Consider the following 19,949-nt stretch of genomic DNA (forward strand, 5'->3'; position numbering starts at 1 on the left):
GAGGGAACGTGGAGCCCCCTGCCCATCGGAAATGGGAAGGATTCACATCGGTGAACACGATCTCCCTTTGCTGTAGAAACTGCAGAGGATGCGCTGTCCTGGCAAAAGCAGCCCAGTGCATAGGAGCGCTGTGACAGCAGACGGCAGAGCAGGCCGAGTGCACACTAGGGGTGTGCGTAACCGAGAAGGGTGTCTCTAAACCCCCACGTCCATTCGATGTTCCCTACTGGTCTGCATTTATTACTAACTTCCTCAAGGCAGGATTAGGGTCAGGCCTTCGAGCACGTGTTGGTCAAATAAACTGCAAGAGGTTTTGCACTCTCAGGGAGAAGGCCCATGTGCCTGGTGAGGGCACCTTAACAGGAAGCACTGCCTACCCCTCATCCTGGCGACAGGTGACACCTCAAAAGAGGAGCTGACAAAAAATCCTCAACTGCTTACTGTGTGTGTTATTCCCTTAGGAAACACCCATCAGACTGGAGGAAGAGGAGACACGGTAAATAAATTCAGATGTTTTATTCTGTAAAGCACATATGCACATTTTCAAACACAGAAAATTAATCTGGGAGTGAATGCCATAACAGATCAGCTACTGACCATCATGCAGCAAGAAAGTGAAATGGATCCACTGGCCCTCGTAACCCCACAGTGCCTGCAGGAGGGTTGAAAAACCAGGATACTGAACCCCTACGCACTGCCAAAGAAAATGCAAAAGAAATGGCAGGTTCCTAACGATGAGAGAAACTTACAAATAGAATCAAAACTGATTCAAGTCATACAGTGAAAGGACAAAAGGAAAAAGGAAAGAGATCAATATGATCTGAAACAACCATTTTAATAGTAAGTTGCTGACCTTTTATTGGACCTCTAGTCCAAGATGCCTGAGGACGAGCCAGTGCTCCTGCGCGGGGCCACCCCGAATGGCAAACGGGCCCATCTGTGACACTCTTCTAATCCTGAGGTCCACCAGCAAGCTATAGGTGAGGATCAGGTCCCCTGGACTTCCTGAGATTCAGCGGAAGTCTCTCCAAGTAACAGGCCTCTTCGCCCAGGTCCCATGGCCGCCTCTCTTCCCCAGCCTTCCTTCATACACCTGATTGACTCTGTGTTTCTAAAAGATCTCTGAGAATTACCTGCTAGGTGAATGTTGGATTTTAAAGTGTGTGTTGTGTGTCCTGGCCTCGGGACAAGTCATATTGTCCAGGTATTTTTGGCACTTCCTTTCCTCATGCCTAACAGTGTCCCTCTTCCCCTGGCTACAGATTCCAGCCATTGCCTGTAATTAAAACTAGGGTGATTAATATTAGCAACAAGCTGGATTGAGCAAACCAGTGAAACTGACTTTTTTCACTTCTCTTTGTTCATTTTATATTACTCTGCCAGTTATAAATCTATCCGTATAGCTCCACTTGAGATTTGATTAATTCAGTAGCAGCTTAATCTATAATCTGATGGTCCTAATGACACTGATGTTTCTAAAGGCCAAGCCAAATGGCTCTTTCTCAACCTTGTCTCATAAGGGTCTCCAAGTCTCTAAAGAGAAAACTAAATTAACAAGAGAGCCATGCATCATGTAAGCAACTCATATCACAAAAAAAAAACTGGATAGACAGGTATGATTACTGTACTTGAAATATACTAAAAGGAATACAAACATATCAAGTTACTACAGTGATTACTTTAACAAGCGTCAGTAAAAGCCCACAGTTGTTCTCCATTCAAGAATGCCTGGGATAAAATGTTCTAGGCCAATGTATTTCAGACTGTAGTAACTAATTCTAATTTAGAACAGACTACAAACCTCAAGTTAAGGAAAAGAAGTGCTCATAGGCATGTCCAAGGTTTTAATTGCCCTTCTGCTGTAACACTGCCTGGGAAAAGTCATTAATGACAATAACTTATTAAGGCAAAAAGTTATTAAGAAAAACAGTAAGAATACTAGTAACAAGAAAACATTGGGGAAGACAATGCACAATTTCTTTAAAATGATGGATTATAAGGAAAAAGGGGCAGAGGAACTGGATGATCAAAATGTTGTAAGAAAAATGCTTTTGGTTTTCCCTAAAAAATGGCCAATCGGAATTGCATTTCTTCAAATTTCACAGGCATCATTTTCATGATGTTATTGATCTATTAGTTGCCATTTTCCTTCTGAAGATATGTTAGTTGCATAAACATAAATCCAAAAAGAAGAAAATACACTCACTCTTTAAAAAAACCAAGAAATCCTTTCATGACTATTAGACCAAATCATTCTCTCTTTCCATACGGTCATCTGCATTCCCAAAAGTAGAAGAACAGCTGATTGTTACTCTACTCTAGAGCCATTCACTTCATTTTCAAGCCCCTTTGAGTGAGGGAACTGCTTTAACTTTTATGAGAGAGGCAAGGGGGCAACAGAGGACAAAGACAGTAGAACATTTTGTGCCAACTCGAACAAGACCAGGTTCCTTGCATCCATGTGGAAAATGAAACTTAGATCTTTACCATGTAGGTGACTTTTAAATATTTTACTTTTTACTGAGGATAAAAGCACAAGTCTGTCCTAACTAGAGTAGTATTAAAATGTGACTATTTTATTTTTTCTTCAAAAAGAAAAAAAAAAACAACTTAGGTATGTTTCCTTGCAAGCAAAATGGAGAAAAAGGTATTATTGTTGTTACTATGATTATTAAGCCACAGACACATAAAATCCACAAAATGGATTGGTGGCTTTGGAAATGCAATATCATATCAAAGGTGCAGACTGTTTCAAACATTCTATACATATCAGGCTGAAACAAGAACCAAACCAAACCTCAACCCCACCAGCAATGAAACGCACCTGTGACCTTGGTAAAAACATCATGCCCTGCTTTAATGCAGCAAGATCCATGAATTCTCTCCAGCACTACATGGTCCACAAGTCCACAGGTGAGGCTGAAGGGTTCTGGCTGCACCCAGTGCAAAGCACGTGCATCATTGGACCAATTTCCGAATAGATTTTTATAAATATGTACAAATCAGTTACAGGCACTTGAAATGTCTTTGGCTGGAATAACCCAACATTGCAAGATAATGTATTCACAGAGTGTCCAGGCCCGGGCTGGGTTCAGCAGGCAATGATTATGGTTCTCTTAGTCTCTCTCAGAAAACAAGGAGCTGTGGGATTAGGCTTCAGCCAAAGCCACCTAGAAGAGGGCAAGACAGTATCCAGTCAAACAGGGAAATGCAGGTAATTCAACCCCAATGGCACCCATGAGAGGTTCTGGTCCCCACCCAAAGACCAAGGAGCGATACTGACTGCAAGCATCTATTAGGCAAGGGAGTTATTAAATTCCTATGAAAAAAAAATCTCACCTAGGAAGAAATGAATAGAGACCTAAGTCTTCTGCAAGATGCAGTTGGTCTGGGCAACCACTGTGCTGAGATACGGAGTTAACTGTTTTTAAACCCTGATCAAACCAGACATGGTGACTCATGCCTGTAATCCCAGCACTTTTGAGAGGCCAAGGTGGAAGGATCACTTGAGGCCAGGAGTTTGAGACCAGCCTGGGCACCACAGCGAAACCCTATCTATATAGAAAAAATTTTTTTAAATTAGCTGGACATGGTGGCACATGCCTAGAGTCCTAACTATTCAGGAGGCTAAGGAGTTGAGCCCAGGAGTTTGAGGCTGCAGTGAGCTATGATTATACCACTACACTCTGGCCAGGGTGACAGACCTTGTCTCAAAAAAAAAAATAAAATAAAATAAACCCTGATCAGCATTCTTTCTGCTGGATGCTTTCTCATGCTGATAGAGTAGAGGGGCAGTGGTACTCCTGTAGGTTCTGAGAACAACTGCTACAGTCAGTCCCTTTTAATAGCTAAGAAGGCTTGGATATATGACTGAAAATCCAACACTGTAACTCAGGCTGAGGGTAAAGACTACTTCTAATGAAAAGACAGAAACTACAGCTGGTCTTCCATATCTGCAGTTTCTGCATCTACGGATTCAACCAATCGTGGATTGAAAATACTCAAAAGAAAAAAGCCAATAAAAAATAACAATACAATTTAAAATAATACAAATAAAAGTATAGCATAACAAATATTTACATAGCATTTACACTGTACTAAGAGTATTATAAGAAATCTAGAGATGATTTAAAGTATATAAGAGGATATAAGTTATATGCAAAAATTATGCCATTTTATATAAGGGATTCGAGCATTATTGGATTTTGGTATCCTAGGGGGTCTTGAAACCAATCTCCTGCGCCACTGTAATTTCTCTGGAGGGAAGCTGCCACCCACAATAAATGGAGTAAGGACTAACTGGGACTTTCTGTATATAGGGACCTCTAGCAAAATGCTGGGCCAGACTCTGTCCACTGCTCACCTTCTCAGGACAAAATTCGGGATTGCTCTGACGCAGTTTGCTGGGTCTGCCTTTGATAACAGCATAGCAAAACATTGTTATCACCATCACGAAGAGGAAGTAACTGGTGTGCATGAGATGCAAGTTTATTAATGAACGGTCATCCTAAATAAAGAGGAGAAAAAAACCTGAAACAATATCTGCACTGAGTTGTTGAAAGATTTTAAAGCTTGGTTTTTGGAGACAGGATTCACAACCTCCAGACTTGCTTTAACTTTCAGTCTTAAACTCAAAGAGGAGGTTTCTCCTTTTGTCTCCTAAACTACCAAAGCTGGATCTCATTAAGTGAGGACACGGTGTTCCTAAGCTATCCCTGCGGAGACCACCCACTCCTTCCTAAAGCTGTCCGCCCTCCCACACTGCCCCAACCCTCCAGCCCACCCCAGGCATCTTTAACCCCCACTCTTTTCTGGACTTGTGTCTTCTTCCCCTGACTGCCCTCCAACAGCCCCGCAGGGTGCATGGCTGGCAGCCCCGCCTGCATTCCTAACTCCAGGCCACACGCCCAGCAGGAAGGCCTCAGCACAGCCGCCTCCCCAGGGCCAGCTTCCTTACTTCTGCTTGTCCCTACTTCTCAAGTCCCAGTCTGAAAATGCTGAGGTCATCCTGGATTTAACTCCTCTTTGACCTCCCACATGCAATCAATCCCCAGGCCCTGCCAGTCCTCTGAGAGCGCAGACACGCTTCCATTCCTGTTCCTTCTCCATCTCCAGTCCTCACGGTGCCAGCCTCTGGCCCCTCCCATCTAAACATCAAGGGGAGCCCAGTCTTCCTGACACACTGCTCCACCAACCCCTACAGCCCCAACACCAGCAGTGACTGCCTTGCCAAGGAGAAAGGCCAAATGCCTCAGCTGGCATGAAGGGCCCCTGGAACCTGGCCTCTGCCCGCCACCCAGCCTGATCTCCACTGCTCACTTCTTCCGGCCTCTAGCCTAACTGCCTCCACTTGGTAAAAATCAACTATGGAAAAGGGAAAAGGACCAGGCCCAAGGAAGAAAAATCCAACTAACACATCCTGACAGGAACAAACATAAGGGCATTTACAAAATACCACAGCAGTCTGTTAAAAGTGGGCTCGAGTCTAAGCAGGAGGCTGAGCCAGCATATCACCTGCTAGACTAGATAAGAGTTTTCTCCTTTCCTCTGTGTTAAGTTAAACCCTATTCAGGCCTCAGTATCTAGCCAAAGACTCATCTCCTTCTGCTACTCACTTCTACCTTTCTGAACTCCACACAGCACTGCTCATTGCTCATGCTGACACTAACCAATTACTCTTCCGTGGTTGGGTGCATCAGTCTAAGACTGAATAAGCATCTCTTATAACCCCCATGGGTTAGGTACACAGCAGTTGCTCAATAAATAACTGCTGCTGAACAAAACAGAAAACAAAGAAAAGAACATTTTTCTTAACCAAAAGAGTGGTGCGTTTTTCTAAGTTTCCACCACTCTGCCTAGTCTCCCAACCCAGCTGGAAATCTAGAGCGGCAGGGTCTGAGCTAATCCAAGGGAATAAACAGGGCCCACGCTAACAGTTCTAACACACACACGCATGCACACACACGTGCCCGCACGATCTGTCTCACTTACATCTGGAACGATAACCGTAAGCTTGGGATTTAAAGCATGATAGACTTTTCCAATGGCCCCTTTATAACACCAGAAAGGATTGTAATCTTGAGCGTATTTTGTGTTGGCATCTCTGGCAGTTGTGAAGATCTTGTACCAGAGCGTGGCGTTGCTGTATGTGTCAGGAACACAGTGCGGTGGCTGTCTGCAAGGGAAGAGAGGGAAGGACACGTGCTCAGTGGCCATTTTCCTGTGTCACCCTCACAGCACCTGGCACAACACTGAACATAGCAACACGTGTGGAAAGAAGAAATAACATGAGGTGTAAACATCTCTGACAATATGTTTCTTTGAGATAAACACCATTATATTTTTAGTTTAAGAGTCTTTAAAAAAAAAAACAACACACATAACAGTAGAAGAAATAGGCATCTGACATTTAGGAGTTTGAGTGTTAGATTTTTGCCTTCAGAATTCAAGCCACATCCTCTCACATATGATAAGGCCAAAGGGGACCCTGCTCCTTTTAAGCCTATACCCTCGAATTACCTGACTTTTTAGTTACAAATGGAAGCTTTACATACCAATGTCTGCATCAGGCATTATAACACCAAATAATGTTTAACTTATCTGTTCTTGTCCTACAACCCTCCAAATGTCCAAAAATAGATAAATCCCAGGATAATTCCTATTAAAACAGGGTTCACCACACAATTCTTTTAAATAGGCTATATCTTATGTATTTCACATATTTATGTATAGATCACTCTCCCTTTTACAGAGAAAGGAGAGAAAAGGAAAAAAAAACCCTAAAGGCAAAGCAGTAACATTGACTGCCGCTAAAAAGACTGAAGCAGAAGTTTCAGAAACAGTAATTATCTAATGGAAAATAAGGTTCAATTTATAGTCCTGATTTTAATACAAACTCTTTCTGGATAATGGAGATGAACAAAACCTTTATCTTTAGAGAAGCCTGATTATGGGTCGCTCTGGTTGTCGGATCAGCTGTTATTTATCCTTTCTGCGACCTGCTGCTTCTGTTCTACTCCTGTAAGAAAAGCAGCCCAAGAACACCCAACGGCAACCAGGTGTTTTTATTGCCTTGTTGAAGCACTAACTTTCTAAGATTTATATGCAGAAGTTCCAGCTTCAGAATTCCAAACTAAACTTAAATAATCCTTTAGAGAGGTCTGAGCAGTGATAATTCTACGAAGAAAGCCATCCTGAGAATTTGCTGCTAAAGCAGCCCAGCTATACTCATGGCAAACATAGCTTCTGGCGCACATCCCCTGGGTGCCGGAAACACTTACACGGTGACAGGGAACACACCGGGGGTGGCCGTGAGGGTCATACAGGCTGTGAACACCACCTGCTCACAGTGACCATGGAGAGCACAGTCATCCGAGCTCCAAGCTGTAGGCAGGGTAAAGGTAATGTTTATCTCCTCGTGGGCTTCTCGGCCTGTGAAAGAGAAATTGTTTTTTTTGGCAAATAAAATAATATTTATTGATTCTCTAGGATTTGCATAAATTCTGAAATCAAACCCACCCAGGAATCACCTACCAGCCCAGACAGCTGCCTTTGTGGGGTTTCAGGAACAAGAACAGCTCTGATCCGGACTGTGAGGCCTGCTCAACCAGCACAGCCACGAAGTGGCAGAGAGGGGCCGCTCTGCAGCCAGGGCCCGGCAGCTCCTAAGCTGGACAGCTTGGGCTGGGAGAATTAGCACCACTGTCGCAGCATTGGTACGGCACTCTTACCATGTTCAAACATCTGTTGTATGTATTACTTCACTTAAAATTTACCACCATGCCATGCATGACCAAAGATGTGTTACTGTTCCCTTTTACATGTGAATGCACTGAGGATCAGGAGGTCTAACAGACTTAAGATGGCACGGGTAAGTGATGAAGCTTAAACTAAAACCAAGGTGTTCTGAAGCCACAACAGAAGAAAAAGACCCACTTGCTACATGGAACACCCAGAAGTCACCCATATCTTGATTACCAAGGGAATACTGTCACCTCTAATAGGCAACAGAAGGCTGGCAGGCACTCACAAATTCCTTTAAGGACTTTATTTATTTATTTATTTGAGACAGGGTCCTGCTCTGTTGCCCAGCCTAGAGTATAGTGACATCAGCCTAGCTCACTGCAACCTCAAACTCCTGGGCTCAATCGATCCTCCAGCCTCAGCCTCGAGAGTAGCTGGGGCTACAGGCATGCGCCACCATGCCCGGCTAATTTTTTCTATATAGATTTTTAGTTGTCCAAATAATTTCTCTCTATTTTTAGTAGAGATGGGGTCTCGCTCTTCCTCAGGCTGGTCTCGAACTCCTGACCTTGAGCGATCCACCTGCCTCGGCCTCCCAGAGTGCTAGGATTACAGGCATGAGCCACCGCGCCCGGCTGAGACAGGGTTTTGCTATGTTGTCCAGGCTGGTCTCAAACTCCTGGCCTCCAGTGATTTTCCCACTTCAGTCTCCCAAAGTACTGGGATTACAAGCACTAACCACCATGCCCAGCTTGCCATTCATTTAGTACTGGTCTAAGGGCAGTGCTCCACGTTTTATGGGTGTTTATTTTTCATATTATTTAATAAGCACTTACATAACATTTTCTTTGTACCAGGAACTATTGTAAGTGCTTGATAAACATTAACTCACTGTCTCTTCCATAATCCGAAAATTCCAAAGGGAAGAGACCAAATTTTAGGCTTTTTCTAGTTCTTCCCGGCAGCTAACACAGTGCTGAGATAGTGACGAGCATTCAGAAATTTGTACACTAATAGCAATGTAATATTTGTAGTAAGTACTGAAAACTCCATTAGGCTAAGCCAGGATAAAAATTACATGTTTGTAAACATTAAGGCCAGAAACAGGCCTTAGAGTTTTTTCAGTTTCTTGCATTTCCAAGCTTTTATTGAGAGACTACTGCAAGCCAAGCACTTTACTAAGTGAAGATGTAGTAGAAATGATTCCTTCTTGACTTTGTGTGGTTCAAACTCAACGAAAGAAGACATACGTGCAAAAATGAAATATAGTATGATGAGTAAAATCATACATGGCTAATCCTCTGGCTGCCTTGTAATAATTGTTGCCTGAGAAGTCTGAAAAGAACACGGCTAATGCCCACATACCTGAGAGTCCAATCTGATGCCCTAATATGGTTGAGTACAGATGAGTGACGTTGCGAGAGTACCCTCCAAAGGGTTTCAGTGGATCCAGGGTTAGGGTGATTGCCACTGAGATGTTAACTGGGCCTGAATCCTCCAGGGCCTGGGGGGACTGTGTGGATGCTCTGGCCTGCCCGCTGGTCATTGTGCTTTCTGGAGTTGTGGTGTCATTCGTGAGATGCTTTAACGTTTCATTCTCTGATACACACAAGTCCAAATCATTAAATCGTAGCAGAAAAGTATTCCAATCCTTCAGTGAAGTGAAATAAAGAGAAACGAGTGTGAGCAGTCCCAAAGGCTCCCACTGCAGGAATGCAGTCGTGACCCTCAGCGTGGTGTCACATCACAACAGTAAACTATAATTCAGAGTCGGTCATTTAAAATAGTGACAACACAGCCACCATCCTCTTGCATTGGCAGAACAGTGTGACTTTCCTAATCATTTTCATATTCATAATCTAAAACATAAACTCTTCGTTGGCATGAGATTTTACATAAACTGTGAGAATAAACCCAGTTATTCAAGAAAATGGTTTTTTCTTTTAAAACCAAAATATTATAATTACAGGAAATGACCCAGCCTCAGAATCAAACTTGGAAAGTTTGAACGAAAGTAGTAAAACACTGAAAGCATTAATCCAAACTCATTTAGTTGTGACAATTAGTTTTTTCAATGAGGCTGCCTTAAAATAATTTCTCAAAAGACCAATTCCATACAGCTTGCTTTTTCTCTCAAGAATGCAAAACAGCAGTAAACACCAATACTCATTTGGTACTTTTTCTCCCTTGTTATGGACTTTTGATGCCACCTTAGAGCAGAAACAATTTCAAAATGAAGGGCACAGATGTTTTCAGCCTTCTTTTAATATCTACAGCCTGTACTGATGATTTAAATCATGAATGAATTCTAAAAACACATACAGCTCATTACAGATGCCAACATAGTAAAGGACCCACCAGGGTCTATTTTAATTTTAGCAGAAACCCAAAGGTGAACTCATGCTAAAGTACCAACAACAAACCTAACCTAGCCTGTTACATACAACTTCTTTTTCCCAAGCAACATTAGTTTAGAAAAAGTTGCCAAATGTGAAGCCAAACCAAGATACACTTCCAATTACTCTTAACGTTAAAACTGATTAAAAATGCCATTTAAGCAAGCCCCAAGCAGCCAAGTGAGTCCACCTTTACAGCATTACTATTAACTGTGACATTTAATAAGCCTGCAACTGGATCTATCAAATTACATTTTCCCTAACACCTGCAAACTTAGCAGACCAGTCCACTACATTAGGACCGAAAATCAACACTCTAGTCTTAGCCCACATATTCCAGAAACTGAGGCCAAGGGCAAATTAGGGACCCTCCAATTCTAGTTCAAGGTAGAATCAGCATTAAGTTCTGATTCCCAGCCCAAAACTTTTCTCATACACCGCTGCTTTTCGTATAACTCAGGATCCTCATTTGAAAATAAAATCAGTAAATTAATCATAACCAAAGGTCTGCAGCATCTCTGTGCTGTATTCCCGCAGAGCTGGAGTCCATGTTGAACAGCTGGCCAAAGCCGACACCAGGCCCATTTTGATTATTAAGGGCTAGTTATCCAGGCCACGTCTTTTTTTTATCAAGTTATTTTCTTTAACCATTTTTACAGCCTATGAATATCAGATATACAACACAGGCCAGGAAACAAAATATGGTTTTAATTACTACTTTTAACTTAAAAAACCAACCAAGAAAACAAATATTTTAGTAAGACTTGCTATACTGAACAATGTAAGATCTTTAAGTTTTACAAATATAGAAGTTTTAGAACACATCCTGTTTAAATATGTTAATTAGATCTTTCCAAAATACCTACATTCCAGAATAAAATTTACTGACCTAATATCACCTGACTGTAAACTCAACAGACCTTCAACACCAATCCTTTGAGCCTCAAACAATGACACAAAGTTGGAACATTTTTTAGAATTTTACATGACGATCAAGAAAAAAACAATCTAAATAGTCTCAAAACATTTTCCAACTTGAGTATAAACTTGAGTACATGTACTACTTTCAAAGAGTAAGACTGCTTTGAGATTCTGAGTTTTAATAACCATTTTATCTTAAAATAAATTACTATACAAAAATTAACAGTTTAGGGATGTTTACCCCTAGGCAAAAACTTTGCTATGGCAACATAATGTACACATAACCAGCTAGGTTGCAAAGAGTAGGACAAACGAAGAATGGGCCAGACCTCCAGGCTACATCTTAACCAGTGGCCTTGGTCAAGTGTTCAACACAGACTTGGGCTATTCAGGAAAGGAATTCCAGGATGCTGCAAAGCTATAGTAGTGACTAGAATGTTCATTTTCACCCCTAACGTGGGTGCAGCCTGTTTGTGCAACCTTTAAAGACTCAGGCAGGGTCAGAAAAGAGGGAGAATTATGCCGCCTAGTACATCCCTTGGTAAGAAACTCTTTGAAAGGGTTTCATGGTAAAAATAGCTAAAACTCGTTACTTTAACTGTTAGAGAGTTCATGTGTGAAGCTGTCCCTCCTGCCAAGATCACCTATGATCTAGAATGCCACAGAGCAGCAGTCCCTACCTTTTGGCACCACGGACCAGTTTCATGGAAGACAATTCTTCCACGGACTGGGAGGTGGCAGGGGATGGTTTCTGGATGATTCAAGCGCATTACATTTACTGTGCAGTCAAACTCTCTGCTAATGATAATCTGTATTTCCAGTCGCTCCCCAGCATTAGCATCACCGTCTCAGCTCCACCTCAGATCATCAGGCATTAGATTCTCATAAGGAGCGCGCAGCCTAGATCCCTCCATGCGCAGTTTACAGTACGGTTTGCCCACTATGAGAATCTAACGTCACTGCTGATCCAACAGGAGGCAGAGCTTATGCGGTGATGCGAGCAATGGGGAGTGGCTGTAAATACAGACGAAGCTTCTCTGGCTGGCCCAATATTGGTCCGAAGCCCAGGGGTTGGGCAGCCAGAGAACACAAGAGAAGCCATGATCCCAATTACACTGAATAGAGAACTCTCCTCTCACCATGGCAAGGCACATACAACGTAGCAACAACATGATCCCAATCCCCACCCCCCACCAACAAACAAACCCAAGAAGAAAAAAAGTGAAGGAGAAGGCACTCAAGAAATTTCTTAAGAACGAATTTGTCCTAAAAGAAACCTTATCAGTAAATTCATATCATTAATTCTGTATAATTCCTAATATGTAAAATAAACTTATGAATAGGTATATTACCATTCACCTCTATTAAACAAGAATGAGTTGTTTTCCAATATGCAAATTACACATCTTTTAAAATCTACATTATAAGTGTTCAAACTATACCTGATTTAAAGATTAAAGATCAATGCTCCAATAATTTATTTCAATTTCCTAAAATGTAAACTCTAGAAGGCAAGTTTAGATACCTGACGTTTTCCTTGATTAAAAACAACAAATATATTTGGAAATCGATCCTGCTTTTGAATTTCTTTAGGATCCCTTCTTATCCAATGAAAAAGTCATCAGTACAGCTGATAAAACTCCACGATAAGTGCCTTTAAATTTTCAAATGTTCAGTTTTCTAAAACTGCAATGAGCTAATTTAATACAAATATCAAAGAAGTGAGTTCTCTAGCTTCTTGACACAAATCATTTCATAAATATACTCTCCAAAATGCATCTGTTTCATTGCCAAAATAGTCTAACTGAAACTGGTAGCACTATTTAAACCAAACAGTATCTATTATATCTAACTAGGTATTTCCTAACAAAGCAAGGGAAGATGGAAAATTCTGAATAAATTCTGACCTAACTAGGTGAAAAAATTGACAATCAGAGAGAGCCACAAGGTTGTTTCCCCACTCAACAAGGTCCAGCCAGCCTGACAGGAGAAGTTAGAATATACTATACCTCTGCCATTTCTGGTGATTTAATCTCCTTGATTTTGAAGAAATAGCCCAAGGTCAAGAAAGCTATTGCCATGGCACTCACACTGATCATAAAGACCACCAGGGGAGGCCGACTGCTGATGTACACCTTCAGGTTCTCCAGGGGGTTGATGTTGAACATTATTCTGATGAGCTCCACCTAAAAGAAATTAATCAGAAGACTGGTTAACGGTGGACTGACTTACCAAAAGAAAAGCAATGATTCTCATTTTTGTCTCCTTTAGTAGTGTTGGCGAGTGACACTCCTTACTGAATTTGAGAAACGTCTGACCACAAATTCATTCAAAAGACTAGAAAAAAAATCCACTAAATGTTAACTGTCATTACCTCAAAATGGTAGGATCTCGAAAGATGTGTATTCTCTTTCAGTTTGAATCTCCTAAATATTCTATAATGAATATTGCTACTTGCACATTACTTAAGAAGATGTTTAAGCAGGTCAGTAATGTGACACAGATACATACCAACATGGACAGAAACAGAGGATGCTCTCATTTCCTACCATTGAAAAGGTGAGTTCTATTTACTCAACATTCTGTCCTGTTCACTGCCATATCGCTCATGGCCCAGCACCTGGCACAGAGAAGGTTCAATAAATACTGACCAAATGTTATATCACTCCTCGGCCTGAAACACTCCTGAAGCTTCCCACCAACCCTGGGATGAGAGCAGCAACATCTCCCCATCACAGCCCACAGGGTTTCATGACCCAGAGCCCTGCCAACCTCTCCAACTGCATTGCTGTCAACCCTCTCTCCTCCCTCACTGGGCTTTGGCCACACTGGCCTTGCTAGTCTCTAGGATTGGCCTGTCAATTTCTGCAAGGAAGTGAGCTGGGACTTTGACAGGGATACACCGAATCTGTGGGTCTGGGGAATACTGCCATTTTAACAATGTTGTCTTCTAGCCTGTGTACCTGGGATGCCTTTCCATTTATTTAGGTTTTAATTTATTTTAACAGTGTTTTCTGTTGTCAAAGGGTAAGTCTGCACTTCTTTTGCAAAGTTTATTCCTAAGTATTTTATTGTTGCAATTTTTGGACATGACCTATCTGCAGGCTTTTACCTCTGCCTGGGATGCTTTTCCTAAACATTTTTGCATGCTTGCTCTTCTGAAAACAGCCCCTCAGAGCAGGCCTTCTCGGACCACTCTCAGTCCCCGGTCTCTCAGCATCCCCCTTTACTTCTTTCAGACTCTTCAGCGTCAGTCAAGGGTACAATTATTTTTCTACTTGTTTATTATCTGCCATCCCTCATTAGTGAGCTCATGAGAGCAGAGATTTTGCCTGTCTTATTTATGGCTACAGCCGTGACCCCTGGCCCCTAGAACAGTACTTGGCACACAATGAGCACTTATAAATATGAACAGACTACAACATTAACAAAAAACAATTTTTTAAAAGTCTATACCAGCTTTTATATTTTAGAGACAAAAGGATGCATCAACAGCCCCTAAGAACAAACACCAACCACCTGCAATAAGCCAGGGGCTTTAACATGGAAAATAATATCTTTTATCCCCAGAGGCAAACCCAGTCTTTACACTGGCAAGTACCATTATCCATGTATGTTTTATGAACTTTTACTACACACATATATACAAACAGATACATTACTAACACTGTATTTGAAAATCTGGGGGAAATTATATATATATATATATGTATGTAGATAGATAGATATACATATATCCTTATGCTATTTTCACTCGACATTCTGTTTCCAAGATTTATCCGTTGATCTAGGTTGATCTAGTCCACTGAATTTAACTGTGTGTATATGTAATTGTTCCATGATCCCAGAGTTATCCCAGACTGAGAAGCCTAGCTCAGTTCTTCCCACTGTTTCACCCACAAAGGGCACTGCAACAGGTACAAGAGTGGCTTGTAGTACAAGGTCACAGAGTAGGGTCCATCTTCAACTTGACTTGGTATCGTCAGACCACTCACCCAGGAGATCGTGCCAGCTTACACGTCCCCCAGCCACGAAGGGCTTGCTCCATTTCCCAATATTCATGCCACCACCACCTGATATTCTAAGGCATACCGATTCAGGCCAACAAGATAGATGTGAAATGGTATCTATTATTTTAAACTGCACCTCCCTGAAACCGAGCATCTTTTCATTTTTTATCAGCCATTTAGGTTATTCTTAAGTGAATTATCTGAATCCTTTGGCCATTTCCTAGTAGGATGTTAGTCTATTTCTTATTAATAATATTTAGAAATTCTTTTTGGATACTGACCCTTTAGCAATTTTATGTTACATACAACTCCAAGTCTGTGGGTTTTCTTTAATAGAGTTTATGATATCTTTTGCCATATGAAAGGTTCTTGATATTTTTAACAGCTTTATTGAGATATAATTCACATACCATACAATTCATCCATTTAAAGTATACAAGTCAATGATTTTTAGTATATTCACAGACTTGACCAATAATCACTACAATTAATTTTCACGCGTTTCCATTATTCCATAAAGAAATTCCATACCCTTTAGCAGTAACTAATTTCCCTCAGCCCTAAGGCAACCACTAATGTACTTTCCCTGTCTGTATAGATTTGCCCATTCTGCACATTTCAAATAAATGCAATCATATATTAATAATATGTGGTCTTTTGTGACTGAGTTCTTTCATTGAGCATAATGTTTTCAAGGTTCATCCATGCTGTAAGCACACATATCAGTACTTCACTTCTTTTAATTTCCAAATATATTCCAATGTACAAAATATTTTATTTATTCATAAACATTTTGTTTATCCATTCATCAGCTGATGGACATTTGGGTTTCCACTTGGTCACTATTGTGAATAATCCTGCTATGAACATATGTGTACATTTTTATGCGGACATAGGTGTTCATTTCTCTTGGCTATATACCTATGAGTGGCATAGCTGGGTCATATGCTAACTGTATGTTTAACCTTTTGAGGAACTGTTAGACTGTTTTCCAAAGTACCTGAACCATTTTCCATTCCCACCAGCAGTGTATGAGTGTTCCAATTTCTCCACAACCTCACCAACACTTTTTTTTATAGCCATCGTAGTGGGCATGAGGTGGTATCTCATTAAGGTTTTAATTTGCATTTCCTTGACAGCTGGAAGTTCTTGATTTGAATGTATTTACATTTATCAACCTTTTCCTTTTATGACTGTGTATGTGGGAATTATTTAAGAATTCCTTCCCTATCCTTACACGTCAAAGATTTTTTACATTATTTTCTGTTACAAGTTTTTTAGTTTTACTTTTTACCTTTAGTCTCTCATCTACTTGGAATTGATCTGGGAAGTCTAGAAAAAGTCTAACCTTTTTCTATATGGGTGGCTAACTGTCCGATATCATTTATTGAATAGCTCATCCTTTCCCCATGGATTTGTAATGCCATTTCTCACACGCAGCAAGCTCCCATATATTGGTGGGCTTGTTTCTGGGCTTTTTCTTCTGTTCCATCGCTGTATCTGTCTCTCCCTACCTCAATACTAAGCTGTTTTAACCCTTGCCATCTACTACAAGTTGTCTACTATTTTATTGTTATTATTCAAAATTGTCTTACCTATTCTTGGCCCCTTAATCTCCCATATCAATTTTAGGTTGTAATTGTCAAGTTCCCAGAAAAATCTTGCTCGGATTTAAACTGGAATAACACCAAATATACTAATTTGGGTAAGTAATGACATCTTTACAACTTTGTGTTTCCTAATTTATGAATGTGGTATCCTTCTCCATTTATTTGGGTCTACGCTTCTTTTTCAATATTTTTTTAAAAATTTCTCTAGAAAGATCTTACACATTTTATTAGATTCAAAGGCATACTAATTTATGCAGCTATCATGGATGGTATCTTCTAAAACTATTTTCTATTGTTATTAGTTTATACAAAAGAAAGACTTTTGCAAACTCTTCTTGATTCCAGACACTTCACTGAAATATTTTAAATTCTAATTAGCCTGTTTGTAGCTTTGCTTGGATTTTCTGCATAGACAATCACATTGTTTGCAAACAGTAGGTGTATCTTCCTTTCCAATCCTTGTATCATTTTTCTCTTTTTTTTTACTACTTTGACTAGAACCTTCAATGAAATGATGATTAGAAGTAAAAACAATAGGAATTCTTGTCCCATTCCTGACTTTAAACGAGATGTTTTTAATGCTTCACTATTAAATATGGTATATATCATGTTTCTTTATTATTATTTAAAAAAAAAAAAAAGCCTACAGTACCCAGTATTCCCAGGCAGTCTCCCATCCAAGTACTAGCCAGGCCCGATATATTGTAACATTTCTGACAGAAACCCCTCGCTAGGTTAAAGAAGTACCTTTCTACTCCAAGTTTGCAAAGAGATTTTCATTATAAATGTTACAATTTTTCTCCTTCAATCTGTTAACATAAACTATGTGGAGTAATTTTTTTTAAGCTGATTCATACTCATACTCCTTAGATAAGCTTTATATGATCATGAGTTTTTAAAACTATGCTGCTGATATGTTTGCTACATTTTATTCTGAATTTTCACATCTATTCATAAATGAGATAAGAAAATTACAGGCCACTATCATACTCTCCATGAATGTATAGTCAGCTCTCTGTATCAGCATTTTCTGATTCAACCAACTACAAATTTAAAATATTTGAAAAATAATGACAATAAAAAATACAAATAAAAAATATAGTGTGACAACTATTTACATAGCACGTACACTGTATTAGATATTATAAGTAATCTATAGCTGATTTAAAGTATACAGGAGGATGCACGTAGATTATATGCAAATACTATGACACTTTACATGGGGGACTTGAGCATGCCCAGATTTTGGTACAGGGGCGTGTGTCCTGGAACCAGTCCCCCAGATAGGGACAGCTGCATATGTTCATTCCTTGACTAACATGACGAGGTCATATGAGTGTTGTAAAAATTAAATGAATTTGTTCATTCTTATCCACTTTCTAGAACAATATGAATAACGTGCACTTCTATTTCTTGGAAGTTTGATAGACCTTGGCCAGAAAACCATCTGGGTCTGTCAAGTTTTTCTTTGGTTTTATATTTTGGTGGGTTGTCTTCACTACTTATTCATGTTTTTTAACGGCTACAAGTATATAGTTTCTATTTCTATCGAGTCAATTTTGATAAGATATATTATTTTAGAAAATTATCCATTTTACATTGGTTTTTTAACTTTCCGACACAGTATTATTTTATAATTTGCTCAATTTTTAACTTACTTGTACTTATGTTCTTTTCCATTACAAATGTTTTTGTGTGTGTTTCCCTTCTCTTTTTAATCAACCTTTCTGGGAGCTTTACTCATGTTTTCAAAGAACCAGTACTTGGTTTTGTAGATCATATCTAGACCATTTCTTTGTTTTCCAATTTCAGTAATTTCTACACTTTTTTAAAAAAAATTTTCCTCCATCTAGCCAGGTGTGGTGGTGCACACTCGTAGTCCCAGCTACTCGGGAGGCTGAGACAGGAGGATCACTTGAGCCCAGGAGTTTGAGGTTGCTGTCAGCTACAATCACACCATTGCCCTCATGCCCAGGCAACAAAGTGAGACACTGTCTCAAAAAAAAAATTTTTTTTTCCTCCATCTGCTTTCTTTGGGTTTATTCAGTTCGGTTTTTCTATGTCAGTTATAAAATCTTAGCTCATGTTTTTAAATTTCTTTTCTAAGGTAAGCATTTCAGAATATAAATTTCCTTCAACACACTCCTCCTTTAATTCCCTTTCCTCACCACCAGCACCAATCTAACCCATCAGCAAATCCTGTTGATTTTCTTTCCAAAACATATCTCAGATCCAACCACTCTGCCCATCTTCTTGCTAAGATGACACAATCTGGTAATTACATCAGCCCTCTGCAGCCCTGAGACCTCATACCAAGGGTGCACTGAATATCTGTCTGTACCTCTGTGTCCTGAAGCACACCCAGCACTGTACTCATCTGCTCTCCTGTCCAGCCTGGCTCTCCCTCCTGTATCCCCCATCTCAATCGAGAACTTTGGGAAACATCCTAGACTTCTGCCTTACTCACCACATCCAAGCAACTACTAAGTGCTAAAGATTCTACTTCTTTAACGTCACTTACTCCTGCCTCTTTCTTTCCATACCCCTCTGCTACTCATCTTCTCTTTGGGGACCACTGCTAAGAGTCTCAATTAGAATTTCCTGCTACCAGTCAAATAATCCAACCTCCACGCTATGGTCACAGTTATTTTCCCAAATGTGAATCTAATCATGTTACTGCTTAAATCTCTCACAGCTCCAAACAACCAAAGGACCAAAGGATAAAGTCCAGCCTCCTCAGAATGGCAGCCCATCACGAGCTGGGTCTTGTCTGCTTCTCAATGAGCTTGCCCCAACACCCCCTACTCCATCTGCTTGCAATTCGTGCAACGTATTGGACAATGTCATAGCTTCAAGCCTGTGAGTCCACTGGTTCTCCTGACTTTCATGAACCACATCCCACTACTTCACCCATCTCTTCCAAGACTCAGCTCAAGAGTCACCTCCTCTATGAAACTTCTCCAGGCCCCTCCCCTAAAGCCCTTAGGGAAGTGATGACTTTCACTTTTATGCCATTATTCTACGTGCAAATTTCTCACACAGCCTGAAACACCTTAATGCAGCCACCTGTGTATAGATCTATCTTCCCAACCAAGCCTCTCAAGAGCAGAGATACATCACCTTATTTGTCTCTGTACACCCACTATCTAGACACAAAACAGGTAATAAAAAATGCAAGTTCACTAAACGAATAAATCAAATGAGTCTAGACTTAAACCATAAACTAAGAAATAATCTAGAAACAACACTAGCTAGGTTAAAATTAATAG

The 19,949-nt window shown here is 40.3% G+C and overlaps 1 protein-coding gene across 1 annotated transcript in view; it reads right to left on the reverse strand.

The window, feature by feature from the left end:
- Positions 1-501: 501 nt before the first annotated feature.
- Positions 502-19,949, reverse strand: part of TMEM248 (transmembrane protein 248) — a 28,342-nt gene continuing 8,894 nt past the window's right edge. The window contains exons 2-7 of the mRNA XM_012640365.1: positions 13,070-13,246; positions 9,109-9,394; positions 7,281-7,431; positions 5,992-6,175; positions 4,364-4,507; positions 502-3,170 (exon numbers count right to left, since the gene is read on the reverse strand). Of these exons, the coding sequence (XP_012495819.1) occupies positions 3,150-3,170; positions 4,364-4,507; positions 5,992-6,175; positions 7,281-7,431; positions 9,109-9,394; positions 13,070-13,228 (945 nt within the window). The 5' untranslated portion in view covers positions 13,229-13,246 and the 3' untranslated portion in view covers positions 502-3,149. The remainder of the gene's footprint in view (positions 3,171-4,363; positions 4,508-5,991; positions 6,176-7,280; positions 7,432-9,108; positions 9,395-13,069; positions 13,247-19,949) is intronic.

Source organism: Propithecus coquereli, unplaced genomic scaffold (assembly GCF_000956105.1).
Source record: "Propithecus coquereli isolate 6110/MARCELLA unplaced genomic scaffold, Pcoq_1.0 Scaffold150, whole genome shotgun sequence".
Taxonomy (NCBI): Eukaryota; Metazoa; Chordata; class Mammalia; order Primates; family Indriidae; genus Propithecus; species Propithecus coquereli.